At 40.5% G+C, this 13,765-nt stretch overlaps 1 protein-coding gene across 1 annotated transcript in view; it reads left to right on the top strand.

The window, feature by feature from the left end:
- EFHB (EF-hand domain family member B) overlaps positions 1-13,765 on the top strand; it is a 76,986-nt gene that overhangs the window by 54,295 nt on the left and 8,926 nt on the right. Inside the window, exons 7-9 of the mRNA XM_036996296.2 lie at positions 6,657-6,740; positions 7,307-7,374; positions 10,432-10,586. Of these exons, the coding sequence (XP_036852191.2) occupies positions 6,657-6,740; positions 7,307-7,374; positions 10,432-10,586 (307 nt within the window). The remainder of the gene's footprint in view (positions 1-6,656; positions 6,741-7,306; positions 7,375-10,431; positions 10,587-13,765) is intronic.

Raw genomic sequence — 13,765 nt, 5'->3', positions numbered from 1 at the left:
GAATTGTTTTCCTGATTTCTCTTTCTATTGATTCGTTGTTAGTGTATAGGAAAGCTACAGATTTCTGTGTGTTGATTTTGTATCCTGCAACTTTGCTGTATTCCGATATCAGTTCTAGTAGTTTTGGAGTGGAGTCTTTAGGGTTTTTTATGTACAGTATCATATCATCTGCAAATAGTGACAGTTTAACTTCTTCTTTACCAATCTGGATTCCTTGTATTTCTTTGTTTTGTCTGATTGCCGTGGCTAGGACCTCCAGTACTATGTTAAATAACAGTGGGGAGAGTGGGCATCCCTGTCTGGTTCCCGATCTCAGTGGAAATGCTTTCAGCTTCTCGCTGTTCAGTATAATGCTGGCTGTGGGTTTATCATATATGGCCTTTATTATGTTGAGGTACTTGCCCTCTATTCCCATTTTGCTGAGAGTTTTTATCATGAATGGATGTTGAATTTTGTCAAATGCTTTTTCAGCATCTATGGAGATGATCATGTGGTTTTTGTCTTTCTTTTTGTTGATGTGGTGGATGATGTTGATGGATTTTCGAATGTTGTACCATCCTTGCATCCCTGGGATGAACCCCACTTGGTCATGGTGTATGATCCTTTTGATATACTGTTGAATTCTGTTTGCTAATATTTTATTGAGTATTTTTGCATCTACATTCATCAGGGATATTGGTCTGTAATTTTCTTTTTTGGTGGGGTCTTTTCCTGGTTTTGGTATTAGGGTGATGTTGGCTTCATAGAATGAGTTTGGGAGTATTCCCTCTTCTTCTATTTTGTGGAACACTTTAAGGAGAATGGGTATTATGTCTTCTCTGTGTGTCTGATAAAATTCCGAGGTAAATCCGTCCGGCCCCGGGGTTTTGTTCTTGGGTAGTTTTTTGATTACTGTTTCAATTTCTTTGCTTGTAATTGGTTTGTTTAACTTTTGTGTTTCTTCCTTGGTCAGTCTTGGGAGGTTGTATTTTTCTAGGAAGTTGTCCATTTCTTCTAGGTTTTCCAGCTTGTTGGCATATAGGTTTTCATAGTAGTCTTTAATAATTCTTTGTATTTCTGTGGAGTCTGTGGTGATTTTTCCATTCTCATTTCTGATTATGTTGATTTGTGTTGACTCTCTTTTTCTCTTAATAAGTTGGGCTAGAGGCTTATCTATTTTGTTTATTTTCTCAAAGAACCAGCTCTTGGTTTCGTTGATTTTTGCTATTGTTTTATTCTTCTCAATTTTGTTTATTTCTTCTCTGATCTTTATTATGTCCCTCCTTCTGCTGACTTTAGGCCTCATTTGTTCTTCTTTTTCCAGTTTTAATAGTTGTGATGTTAGACTATTCATTTGGGATTGTTCTTCCTTCTTCAAGTGTGCCTGGATTGCTATATACTTTCCTCTTAAGACTGCTTTCGCTGCATCCCACAGAAGTTGGGGCTTAGTGTTGTTGTTGTCATTTGTTTCTATATATTCCTTGATCTCTATTTTGATTTGTTCATTGATCCATTGATTATTTAGTAGCATGTTGTTAAGCCTCCATGTGTTTGTGAGCCTTTTTGTTTTCTTTGTAGAATTTATTTCTACTTTCATACCTTTGTGGTCTGAAAAATTGGTTGGTAGAATTTCAATATTGTGGAATTTACTGAGGCTCTTTTTGTGAGCTAGTATGTGGTCTATTCTGGAGAATGTTCCATGTGCACTTGAGAAGAATGTATATCCTGTTGCTTTTGGATGTAAAGTTCTATAGATGTCTATTAGGTCCATCTGTTCTAGGGTGTTGTTCAGTGCCTGTGTGTCTTTACTTATTTTCTGCCCGGTGGATCTATCCTTTGGGGTGAGTGGTGTGTTGAAGTCTCCTACAATGAATGCATTGCAGTCTATTTCCCTCTTTAGTTCTGTTAGTATTTGCTTCACATATGCTGGTGCTCCTGTATTGGGTGCATATATATTTAGAATGGTTATATCCTCTTGTTGGACTAAACCCTTTATCATTATGTAGTGGCCTTCTTTATCTCTTGTTACTTTCTTTGTTTTGAAGTCTATTTTGTCTGATATTAGTACTGCAACCCCTGCTTTCTTCTCACTGTTGTTTGCCTGAAATATGTTTTTCCATCCCTTGACTTTTAGTCTATGCTTATCTTTGGGTTTAAGGTGAGTTTCTTGTAAGCAGCATATAGATGGGTCTTGCTTTTTTATCCATTCTATTACTCTATGTCTTTTGATTGGTGCATTAAGTCCATTTACATTTAGGGTGACTATTGAAAGATATGTACTTATTGCCATTGCAGGCTTTAGATTCGTGGTTACCAAAGGTTCAAGGTTAGCTTCTTTAGTATCTTACTGCCTAACTTAGCTCGCTTATTGAGCTGTTATATACACTGTCTGGAGAGTCTTTTCTTCTCTCCCTTCTTATTCCTCCTCCTCCATTCTTCATATGTTGTGTGTTTTGTTCTGTGCTCTTTTTAGGGGTGCTCCCATCTAGAGCAGTCCCTGTAGGATGCCCTGTAGAGGTGGTTTGTGGGAAGCAAATTCCCTCAGCTTTTGCTTGTCTGGGAATTGTTTGATCCCACCATCATATTTAAATGATAGTCGTGCTGGATACAGTATCCTTGGTTCAAGGCCCTTCTGTTTCATTGCATTAAGTATATCATGCCATTCTCTTCTGGCCTGTAGGGTTTCTGTTGAGAAGTCTGATGTTAGCCTGATTGGTTTTCCTTTATAGGTGACCTTTTTCTCTCTAGCTGCCTTTAAAACTCTTTCCTTGTCCTTGATCCTTGCCATTTTAATTATTATGTGTCTTGGTGTTGTCCTCCTTGGATCCTTTCTGTTGGGGGTTCTGTATAATTCCATGGTCTGTTCGATTATTTCCTCCCCCAGTTTGGGGAAGTTTTCAGCAATTATTTCTTCAAAGACCCTTTCTATCCCTTTTCCTCTTTCTTCCTCTTCTGGTATCCCTATAATACGAATGTTTTTCCTTTTGTATTGGTCACATATTTCTCTTAGTGTTGTTTCATTCTTGGAGATCCTTTTATCTCTCTCTATGTCAGCTTCTATACGTTCCTGTTCTCTGGCTTCTATTCCTTCAATGGCCTCTTGCATCTTATCCATTCTGCTTATAAATCCTTCCAGGGATTGTTTCACTTCTGTGATCTCTTTCCTGACATCTGTGATCTCCTTCCGGACTTCATCCCACTGCTCTTGCATTTTTCTCTGCATCTCATCCCATTGCTCTTGCATTTTTTTCTGCATCTCTGTCAGCATGTTCATGATTTTTATTTTGAATTCTTTTTCAGGAAGACTAGTTAGGTCTGTCTCCTTCTCAGGTGTTGTCTCTGTGATCTTTGTCTGCCTGTAGTTTTGCCTTTTCATGGTGATAGAGATAGTTTGCAGAGCTGGTACACGTGACCGCTGGAAGAGCTTCCCTTCTTGTTGGTTTGTAGCCTTTTCCTGGGAGAATAGCGACCTCTAGTGGCTTGTGCTGGGCAGCTGTGCGCAGACAGGGCTTCTGCTTCCTGCCCAGTTGCTTTGGGGTTTATCTCCGCTGTTGCTGTGGGCTTGGCCTGGCTGGGGCTGTTCCTCCAAAATGGTGGAGCCCCGTTGGAGGGGGAGCAGCCAGGAGACTATTTATCTCCGTAAGGGGCCTCTGTGCTCCCTGCTGCCCAGGGGGTTAGAGTGCCCAGAGATCCCCAGATTCCCTGCCTCTGGTCTAAGTGACCTGTCCTGCCCCTTTAAGATTTCCAAAAAGCACTCTCCAAACCAAAACAACAGCAGCAACAATGAGAGAGGGAACAGAAACAAAGAGAAAAAAAAAAGGAAAAAAAAGGAAAAAACAAGCGATTTTTTTTTGTCCTCAGGTGCCGGTCCCAGGCACCCGCTCACTGGTCCTGCCGCCCCGTCTCCCTAGCACCAGGGTCCCTGTCCTTTCAAGGCTTCCAAAAAGCACCCACCCACCGGTCCCGCAGGGAAGGAACGCTCAATATTCTTTGTCCTCAGGCACTGGTCCCACGCACCCGCTCACCAGTCCCGCCGCCCTGCCTCCCTAGCACCGGGGTCCCTGTCCCTTCAAGGCTTCCAAAAAGCACTCGGCAAAAAGAGAGAAAAAAAAGGGGGAAAAACGCGCGATTTCTTCCGTCCTCAGGTGCTGGTCTCAGGCACCCACCCACCGGTCCCACAGGGAAAAATGCGGGATATTCTTTGTCCTCAGGTGCCGGTCCCAGGCACCCGCTCACCAGTCCCGCCGCCCTGCCTCCCTAGCACCGGGGTCCCTGTCCCTTTTAGGCTTCCAAAAAGCACTCGCAGAAAAGAGAAAAAAAAAAGGGGAAAACGCACGATTTCCTCTGTCCTCAAGTGCCGGTCTCAGGCACCCGCCCACCGGTCCCACAGGGAAAAATGGGGGATATTCTTTGTCCTCAGGCGCCGGTCCCAGCCACCCGCTCACCAGTCCCGCCACCGTGCCTCCCTAGCACTGGGGTCCCCGTCCCTTCAAGGCTTCCAAAAAGCGCTCGCCAAAAAGAGAAAAAAAAAAAAAAAAAGGGGAAAAACGCGCGACCTCCTCCGTCCTCAGGCACCGGTCTCAGGCACCCGCCCCCAGGTCTCGCAGGGAGAAACGCGGGATATTCTTTGTCCTCCAGCGCCGCTCCCAGGCACCTCCTCACCGGTCCCGCCACCCTGCCTCCCCGGCAACGGGGGCCCGTCCCTCTAAGGCTTCCAAAAAGCGCTCGCCAAAAAAAAAAAAAAAAAACCGCTCCGGTTTCTCTCCACCCGCCGGGAGCCGGGGGGAGGGGCGCTCGGGTCCCACCGGGCCGGGGCTTGTATCTTACCCCCTTCACAAGGCGCTGGGTTCTTGCAGGTGTGGATGTGGTCTGGATGTTGTCCTGTGTCCTGTGGTCTCTATTTTAGGAAGATTTTTCTTTGTTATATTTTCATAGCTCTATGTGTTTTTGGGAGGAGATTTCCACTGCTCTACTCACGCCGCCATCTTGGCTCCGCCCCTCTACATTCTGTTTTATGACCTTTGGTTGGAAGAATCAGAATTTTCAAATGTTGGCATGTGCGTGTGTGTGAATGAAGGAATTCATGGGCACATAAAGGACTTTATTCTGAGTTGGTTAGTGAATGCTGTGAGGGTGTGTTGATGATCTAGTTATCAATATTCTAGCACACATGGCTCCTCACAGATACTTCCTGATGATTCTCCCTGCGACATAGTCCAGGCACTTGTACACTGAAAGGAATAGGCTCCATGATTTACAATCCTGACCCTTATCATCCCTGTATGTTCCTAATTATGCCCTTTGGAGCTGGTTTTTAGACTTTCAACTTCATTTGTTCAAATTATTACTCTTAAGCTGCCACTGATTTATTTTTAGCCACATTGTTCTTTTTTCCCCTTTTTTGAACTAATGGGAAGTAAATGAGAAATAAAAGAATTACTTTATATTTCATCTTTTGTTTCTCCACAGAGTGTCACTCTTCTCCAGAAATTTATTCAGCTCATTTTTCTATAGTACAAGGAAGAGTTTTAAAAGCAAATGGAGTTTAAGAATTTAATGTCATTGTTTTTAGTCTTAGCAAAACAATATAGAGAATTTAATTTTAATGTTATTAAATAGCAGTGTTGTAATTTTACAGTTCTCAAAGAAATCTTGTTCATTTAATCACAGTGATAGAAGTGATGAAATTAAATTACCAAAAATTGGCAAAATAAAATCACCCGTAATTATGTCACCAAAATTCAGCTGTTATTTTATTTTTTAGTATTTATTTTCAGTGTGAGCACCCTTGTAGATTTTTCCATAGGTTTAATTAGAGTGTGATCTCATTTTATATCCTGCTTTTTCACTTAACATAAAATAATTCCATATTGTTGTGTATTTTTAATAACCAACATTTAGAGTGCATCAGGTACATTCTTGTTAATGTGACATAATTTAATCACCCTTGATGATTGAACATTCAGATTCTTTTCTTTTTCCCTTTATACTTAATAAGGGTATAAACATCTTTATAAATACAACTTTTCCACACTTTAAATTGTGATGTGGATTATCTCCTTATGATTGGTTCTCAGATATAGATAAGAGGGAATGACCATTTTTATGCTTTTTGAATACTACTACACTATTTCAAAAGGATTAAAGCAATTTGCACTAGCAATCTACAAGTGTTTAACCATACTTTTTACCAATGTTAGGTATACTTTGTCTCTGTTTGCTTATGTACTATGCTAAAAGTGGCAATGTATTGTTTTATTTTATATTGCTTTTACTACTAGAGAGTATTATAGTTTCTCCATATATCTGCTTACTAAATGTGAGTTATCTGCTTATATCATTTAATTATTTATTTACTTGATGCATAATTTTCTTTTAGCAATTTTAGGAGTTACACTTATAAGTACTATTAACATGTCTGTTTGGTTAACTGCAAAATATTTTAAGTCTGCTTGTCTTAATCAAAATTTTATATTCTATTACAAATCTTTCTTTTGTAATAGAATATAACAGAGAATGAACATATAAAGTTTTCTTTTTAGCATATAATTTCTCTTGAAACTGGATTTATTTTTTGATGGCCCAAATGATACTATGATATTCTTCACTATACCTATATTTGGTAGCCAAGAACATTTTAGGTAAGAAAGAAAACTGACAATCTCCTAATTTTATAGGAAAAGAGGAGCTAAAGTTGTGTCCAAGAGAGTTGATGATTTCAAGGAAAAGTTTCAACATGAACTTGGAAGAGTTTTAGATCCGTAAGTTAATGATTGATTTCAAATTGATGGTCTTTGGATGGAATTAAAAAGTACACTTGCGGTAAAATTGGTGTGTCTTCTATTAGATTCTATCTATTAAATAAGCAAGTCATCCTTCTGTGTTAACCAGGGAACTCTATTAGCTTCTATGGAGTTTGGGGCTCCAGGAAAGTGCTGAGTCCTGCAAAATGGAGAGGGCATTTGGAGAAAAGGGAGGGAGAATTTTGTGTAAATCTTTATTTCTGGGATATCACAAGTTTTAATTTATTGTATTACATTTTACTTTTTCTTCTCAGTTTCTGTCTCTATGTACTCTCATAATTCTGCTTTGAATATGTTCTGTTTTTTTCTTTTTAAATCTGGGCTATTGAAAGCCGGTGAAAGCATTTAGCCACATTAACGCATGCAGAAAATTAGATAAGAGATATGTTAGAGAACTGTTAGATCTTCTTAGTTTGGTCATAGGAGAAAATATAGGCTATTAAAAACATATGGCAAACATATTTTAAATTCCAGAGATGCCATGTGGCAAGCATTTTAACTGAAAGATTTGTTTTCTTTGATAGCATTGCAGAAACAATGAATGTTCCCCCAGACCATACATTTGGAGCGTGTCTCCGTCCAGAGGAGTACGGTAAATATATAAACTTTCTCCTTAATAAACAAACAAAATCCCCACAAAGTTATGCAGTTAACTTCATGTATCCTTCTCTCAAAGCTTCTAATTTTAAAGGCTTAAAATATTACATTACTGTTAAGGAGAACAATTTATAGCACAAGAAAGAAAAGAAATTTGTATTATGTTTGAAATGCGTACAGGTTAAAGCCTTTGTAATGAGTGACTTAAATGTCATTAAGGCTCAGAATTTTATTTAGACAGCAAATATGGCTGGTATTAAGCCAAAGTGAAGTGAGGCAGCTTTTTAATTAATTCAAATATTGTACTAGGAGGCCTTTGTTGTTCAAAATGTGGTCTGCAGACTGGCATTGTTTTTAGAAATGCAGAATAGCAGACTCCATCCCAGACCTGCTGAATCAGAAGCATTTTGAAAGTATTCCTAGATGAATTGTAGGCACATTCAAGTTTGAGAAAGCACTGTACTCTATAATCATGTAATGAAGAACCACTCTTCCTACCAGCCAATCACTCAATCCATAAATTGGCAAAAGAAACTTACCAAGACTTTGTCTTTATTTCTGAGAAATCTAAGTAGCAGATATCCAAAGAGAAAATATGCTAAAGCTTATCAGGATTGGGTTGTATATCAGGGATTTTCAAAATATAGTCTGCAGTGTACCTGCTTTGAAACCATCCAGGGAATCTATTAAGTGTGCAGGTTCCTGGGACACATGCCCAAATATTCTGGTTCAGTGGGTCTTATGAACATTAGGGGTTAAGAATTGATACTGACAAAGTAAATATTTATTGAGCTTATGCAACACAGTGTTTCAGAGAATCATTAATCACCACGTTAGGAGATTTTATTTTGACTCAGTTTTTAGAGGAACTATTACATGTTTAGTGGATGCCTATCCATCTTAGAGTCTGTTCGTACCTGTAGGAAGGGGTAAGGGATGATTTAGAAAACACACCAATTAACCTTAAAAATAGGTAGGTAACCATGGTAAACTTGAGGGCGGGCTTCACACTGGTGGATGCTCCCTTTGCTGTCAGTTGGATTCTCAGGGCCTAGCACACAGATGAACTCTAGGTCTTTTGTTACTGCAATTGGAGTTAAATAATAGTATCTATTCTGTGGAAAGCTCCAGAGTCTGCCTGTTCCAGGGGCATATTGGTTTCTTGACTGGGCCTGGATTTTGCTCTTACCCTTACCTAGGGAAATACAGACAGCTTCACAAAGAATGTCTTGTTCTTAGGGCCTGGAATTATTGGTTATGATAAGTTGTTTCCAGACAGAGTGCAGGGCCTGTGCCTAGCCTAGAGTCCACGAGGGTAGAGGCAACCTGAAGAAGAATCCAGAGCAGCTGGGCAGTGGGGCATGGTGGGAACTGGTTGCAGGCAGAGTACAACTGAGGAGCTCACTCAGTGTTCCGACAGCTGTGTTGTGTAGTGAGGTCATGGATCTCTCTCTTAGGGCCAGAGCTTGTACTCCTGATTCCAGCTCTTTGGAGATGGCTCTTGAGTAATTGCAAGTGACTTGATATGAGTTTCACAAATATGCTTTCAGGGTCAGGTCAGAAGAAGGTAAGAGCACACCTCTCATTTACCAGGAGCCACACCTGGTGGGGTTCTGTTGGGAAAACCAGGTGGAATTGGAAAAACAGCCATTCGGATGGTTAGTTTTGGTTGTTAATGGAGAGGGAAGGTCTCTGAAGAGAGAAAAATTCAACCAAAGGCCATCTCATGAAAGATGGAGGACCTCTGGTCACACAGACAGCCACCCAAAGAGTTTATATCTGGGGAAACTGTCCTGATTCCTCCCTGATCAGACCTTACTTGTTTTTGCCCACTTTAGGGTGGTTGGTGGTAGCTGGCCTCATTTCAGATGGCCTTGGTTTGAGGTACTTGTCCAGGTCCTGGAACAAGTCTTAACTGTAGTCGTCTTGCCCACCCTTAGGGTCCACCCTTAGAAACAAGACTTGTATCAGAGTGTTACAGGATTAGTTCCTGACTTTATAAGGAAGAAACTTAAGAGGCTGCAATGAGCAAAGAACCTGATATGGGGCCTTATACAGAATAGCTGTAAATATTGATTGCCTTGCAACCAATATTGTGATCTGAATTACCACCCAGCATTTTGCAGCCAACTACCAGCATGGGGGAAGGGAAGGACAACTACCAGGAAGGGAAGGACATAGGTGAGGGGAAAAGGAACAGAGACAGAAGGTTTCCTCTGGTGACATCAACCAAACCATCACAGCGACATGGCAACTCCAGTCTGATCTCTGTCACCAGGAACATCCAAGAAGCTTCCTGACAGGGGATGGCGAGGGGTGGGGCTTAGGGGCAGTGCGTGTGCTTGTACTTCATGTCCTAACTCCGGGGAGTTCCTCTAAGTCATGAAGGCCAAACGGAAGCAAGGGCCAGGTCCCTGTTCTGGGGGATTTAGCAGGTGGATCGGAGAGTTTATTCTCAATAACCGAGGGGATTGTGGGTCAGGACTCAGTTAGTGGAGCTGGGGATGGGGTTGGGGGTCTTCTGTATTGGCAGTGGTGTAGGGGGAAGCAGGGCTGAGAAATGGGAACTTGTTATGTAGACTGGAAGCTCATGTTAGAGGGAGAGGAAATTAGACTCCAATATTTACAAGAACTCTCTAGAAGTTTAGTCAGCTCTGAGGCACACAGTGGCCGCACATGGAATCAGCCCCAGTTTTCAGATCCTCAGCCTTGTAGACAAATGTCTGCTAAAAGGCAGACAGGCAAGGGCTTTACTGTCTTAGGAAAAGGACTTGACAGCTGAGTGGGGCTGCTGATTCCAACATTATTCATTTCCTATTTTTCAGATTTTTTCATTGAGCAGAGAAGTCACATAAGACAGAAATATTAGTTTGTTTTATCAGTTACTTTATATACTCTTTTTTACATGAGAATTTTCTGTCATGTGTAACAGTGTTGGAGTTAGGTGTGAGTTTTTTTCATTCACAGAAGTTGCTTGGTATCTTTTAGAATGGGAATAATATTGACAGACTTTTAATTCAGATAAAAGACTTTTATTTTGCCTTTTCAATAGGAGCTGGTGATCTCATCCATAACAGACTTCCTGGTGAGTGTCTTCGAGGCAAGGACAGGCAGAGAGCCCTGACTGCAGCGGTTCGACATCACTTGAAGAAAGTTAACTACCAAAACTTCAACAGTTTGCTGGCAGCTTTCAGGCACTATGACAAGGCCAGTAGTAGAGCAGAGTTTTTGGTCTGTGCGTGGACTTACAGATTCCAGAAGGCTGGTGTAGATCAGGAGTCAGTAGACTATGGCCTGTGGGTCAAATCCGTCAGTCACCTTTTGTAAATAGTTTTGTGTGTTCATTTAAGTATTGTTTATGGCTGCTGTGGCAATACAAACTCAGAGTCATGCATCAGAGACTGAATGGTCTGCAAAACCTAAAATATTTACTTTATGGTTCTGGGCAGGAAAAGTTTGCTCACCCCTGGAGTAGATCAGTGGTTGTCAAAGTATGGCTCTTTTACCACCATCAGAATCACTTAGGCACATGTAAGAAATGTACACTCCAAGACCCACCCCAGACCTACTGAATTAAGAAGTCAGGGTTGGAGCCTGGCAATTGTGTTTTAACAAGCCCATCAGGTAATTCTGTTGCACATTCAAGTTTGAGAACCATTGTTGTAAATATGAAACTGTAGTGTGCTGGGAACAAGGGGAGGGGCAGCACTCTGGATCCCTGGGGAAGACTTCTGGGGTATAGACAGTCTGTACCTAAATCTGAATATGTTCACATAGCATTGTCAATCTAGGTCCAAGTTAAGCTTAGAACATCTCTCCTCTGGGGGAACAGGGTGTGGTTTCAGTTTCAGTTTTGAGACAGCAAGATCATTCAATTTCAAGCTACTCTCAGTTCTCTCTTTTGATAAAGTCAGATCAGTCTAGGGCTGCATAAGTACCTCAAATCTAAGGATACCTAAGGGGGGCAGTATTGCACAGACTGTTTGTGAAACATGGCACATTTTTTGTCAGTATGCCTGTGAAGTTGTTATTTATTTTTGTCACATGCATTCTCTTTGTAAGGAGACCCAGTTCTTCTAAAGGAAATAACTGTTTCATTGAAGTATCTGAGTTGTTTTCACTTCATGAACATGAATTTTGTACTGATTGTACAACCCTTTTTGACTTGGCCACCAGGAAACTCAGAGCCAGTTCAACAAAACATGTCTAGTTTGTGAACATGATCTTACAGCAGTACATTTTGTGTGCTTTTTGTATTCCAGGTTTAATCTTATTTTATTCCATTTTTATTTTCCCTTTGCCCTGATGTCCTCACTTTCTTTGGCTCTATTTAACTGTGCTTATTTTTCTAGGCAGCTTCAAGACCATTTTAGAATGAGTCAAATATAAGCAAATAAAAGCTCATACATAAACCTGTCATGATAAACTGCATCATAATCTTGATATGAGAAGAAAAAAAAGAGCAGAATAATTTTTATCCAAAAAGGAAAGATACCATTCCTGTCTCTCTTCCAATGTTGAGTATAGTTTTGGAAAAGTTACACTTCATATATTTTATCTGGAAAAGATCTTGGTCACTCACTCATTGGCTCATTCATTTTAAGCCCATTCATTTAATTTGTCTTTAGATTAAGGGCCCATGTGCCTGTGTTGTACTGTTGAATGAAAAATGGACTATTTCGTTTAAGTTTGTACTAATTATATAGGGACAAACAATCAGTCATCAATGACATTTCTCACAAAGTTGTGTTTAAAGAAAACACAAGTATTCAATGGTTTCTCTGTTTTTTAATAGAGACCAATTGCTATTTACAGGTAATTTGAAAACAATTCTTCAGAATTAAAATACATGAGCTAAAATAAGTACATTTTAAACTTCACTCAAATCCAAATATCTTTCAAAGATAATATCGGGAAATTTGCATAGTAGTGATGTGAGTAAGAGTAGCTACCACAATACATGATGCTCTGCTTTTTAAAAATTCTTCATTTGAAATGTAATTACACGCAAGATGATCATCTTAATAGCTGCAGATTATCTTAGTGAACCACCAGGTACATTCCTTATGATAAAATTAAATTAAGCAGAGAGGAAATTACTGAGAATTACTGAATGCTGATATACCTTTTAAATAGTTAACTTTTAATATACATATTAGTGCTCAGTGTCCTTGAGGAGCTTTTTTTCTGAGAGGGTAATAAGATGTGGGTCTTCCTAGTATAGCTGTAGGATAATTTTTGATGGTTTGACTCATATTGTTGAATGCCCAGATTTAATTTAATGGAAAAATAAAACAAAACAGAACAAATAAACCATGATTCTCTAAATGAAACTTCTTAGTTTAGAGGACTAATTCTGTTATTTATTGAATACTCATAATATATGAAACATTGTTCCAGATAGTGTGTAGACTTTCCACTTAGGGAACTAAAAATGTAGAGGGCAAAATAAAGATTCATCACATCCAAAAATTATCGCAACAGAGTCCCATATTTTCAAAATAAGTCTCTATAATTCAATTCTTTTTATTCTAATTATTATCTAGGAATTAGCTGAGATGGGGTGACTCCTTTTGGGGGATACCTGCATCCAGTGACAAAATTGGCTCACTGCCATGTGTGACCAGGAACTGTGAGGAGGGTGGACAGTTTAGGGGAAGCCTGTCCTGAAGGTCAGCAGTACCAGCCGGCTGGGGATAGTTGGGAGCAGGAAAGGTTCATTGAATACCTTGACTAAAAAGCTCATCGTTGAATAGCTTTTTACTATAAGACACACCATTGTCAGACTGAAAATGGGCCAGAAAGCAAAACACACAACTGAGCTAATTTCACAGGCATACTGTTGTGACTGGAGCTGGCTGGCTGGCTGGCAATTCCAGACCTTGAAGGTGTGTCAGCAGTGTGAGGCACCAGCAGAGCTGAGAGGTGGCAGAGGTTCCACGTGGTCAGTTTACCAGGAACATGGGGGCAGTGCCTGTGTGGTGTGTCCTCACTCACCATGAGACAAGGTGGCCAACCTCTGAAAGGGGTCCCAAGTGCGGCATGTGGTGGCGCCTCTGCCTCAGAAACAGGGCACTGTGCTTTGTGCCCTGCCTGTGAGTGTGTTGCTGTGTCTGGGGCAATGGGTCCAGGCAGCAGAGGTGGCAGTCTGGATGGCTCAGGCTCAACGGGAAGCTGTATCCCTGTCATTCCTGTCAGGGAGTGGACCCTTATCACGGGCGTCTATGTGAATTACCCAGGGGGTTCACTCAGCAGCCATTATTTGTTTCTGAGTTTTCAAAAAGAGGCATTTTTTAATCTTCCAGTCTGTAGTTTTCCAAGTGGCGAATGAAACAGGCAGGCCATGGCAGCACTTCAAGAATCACTAAAAATAAAACAGGTTCATC

The sequence above is a fragment of the Manis javanica genome, chromosome 15, assembly GCF_040802235.1.
Source record: "Manis javanica isolate MJ-LG chromosome 15, MJ_LKY, whole genome shotgun sequence".
Classification (NCBI taxonomy): Eukaryota; Metazoa; Chordata; class Mammalia; order Pholidota; family Manidae; genus Manis; species Manis javanica.
Note: the sequence above shows the minus strand (reverse complement) of the source record. Positions and strands in the feature narration are given on the sequence as shown.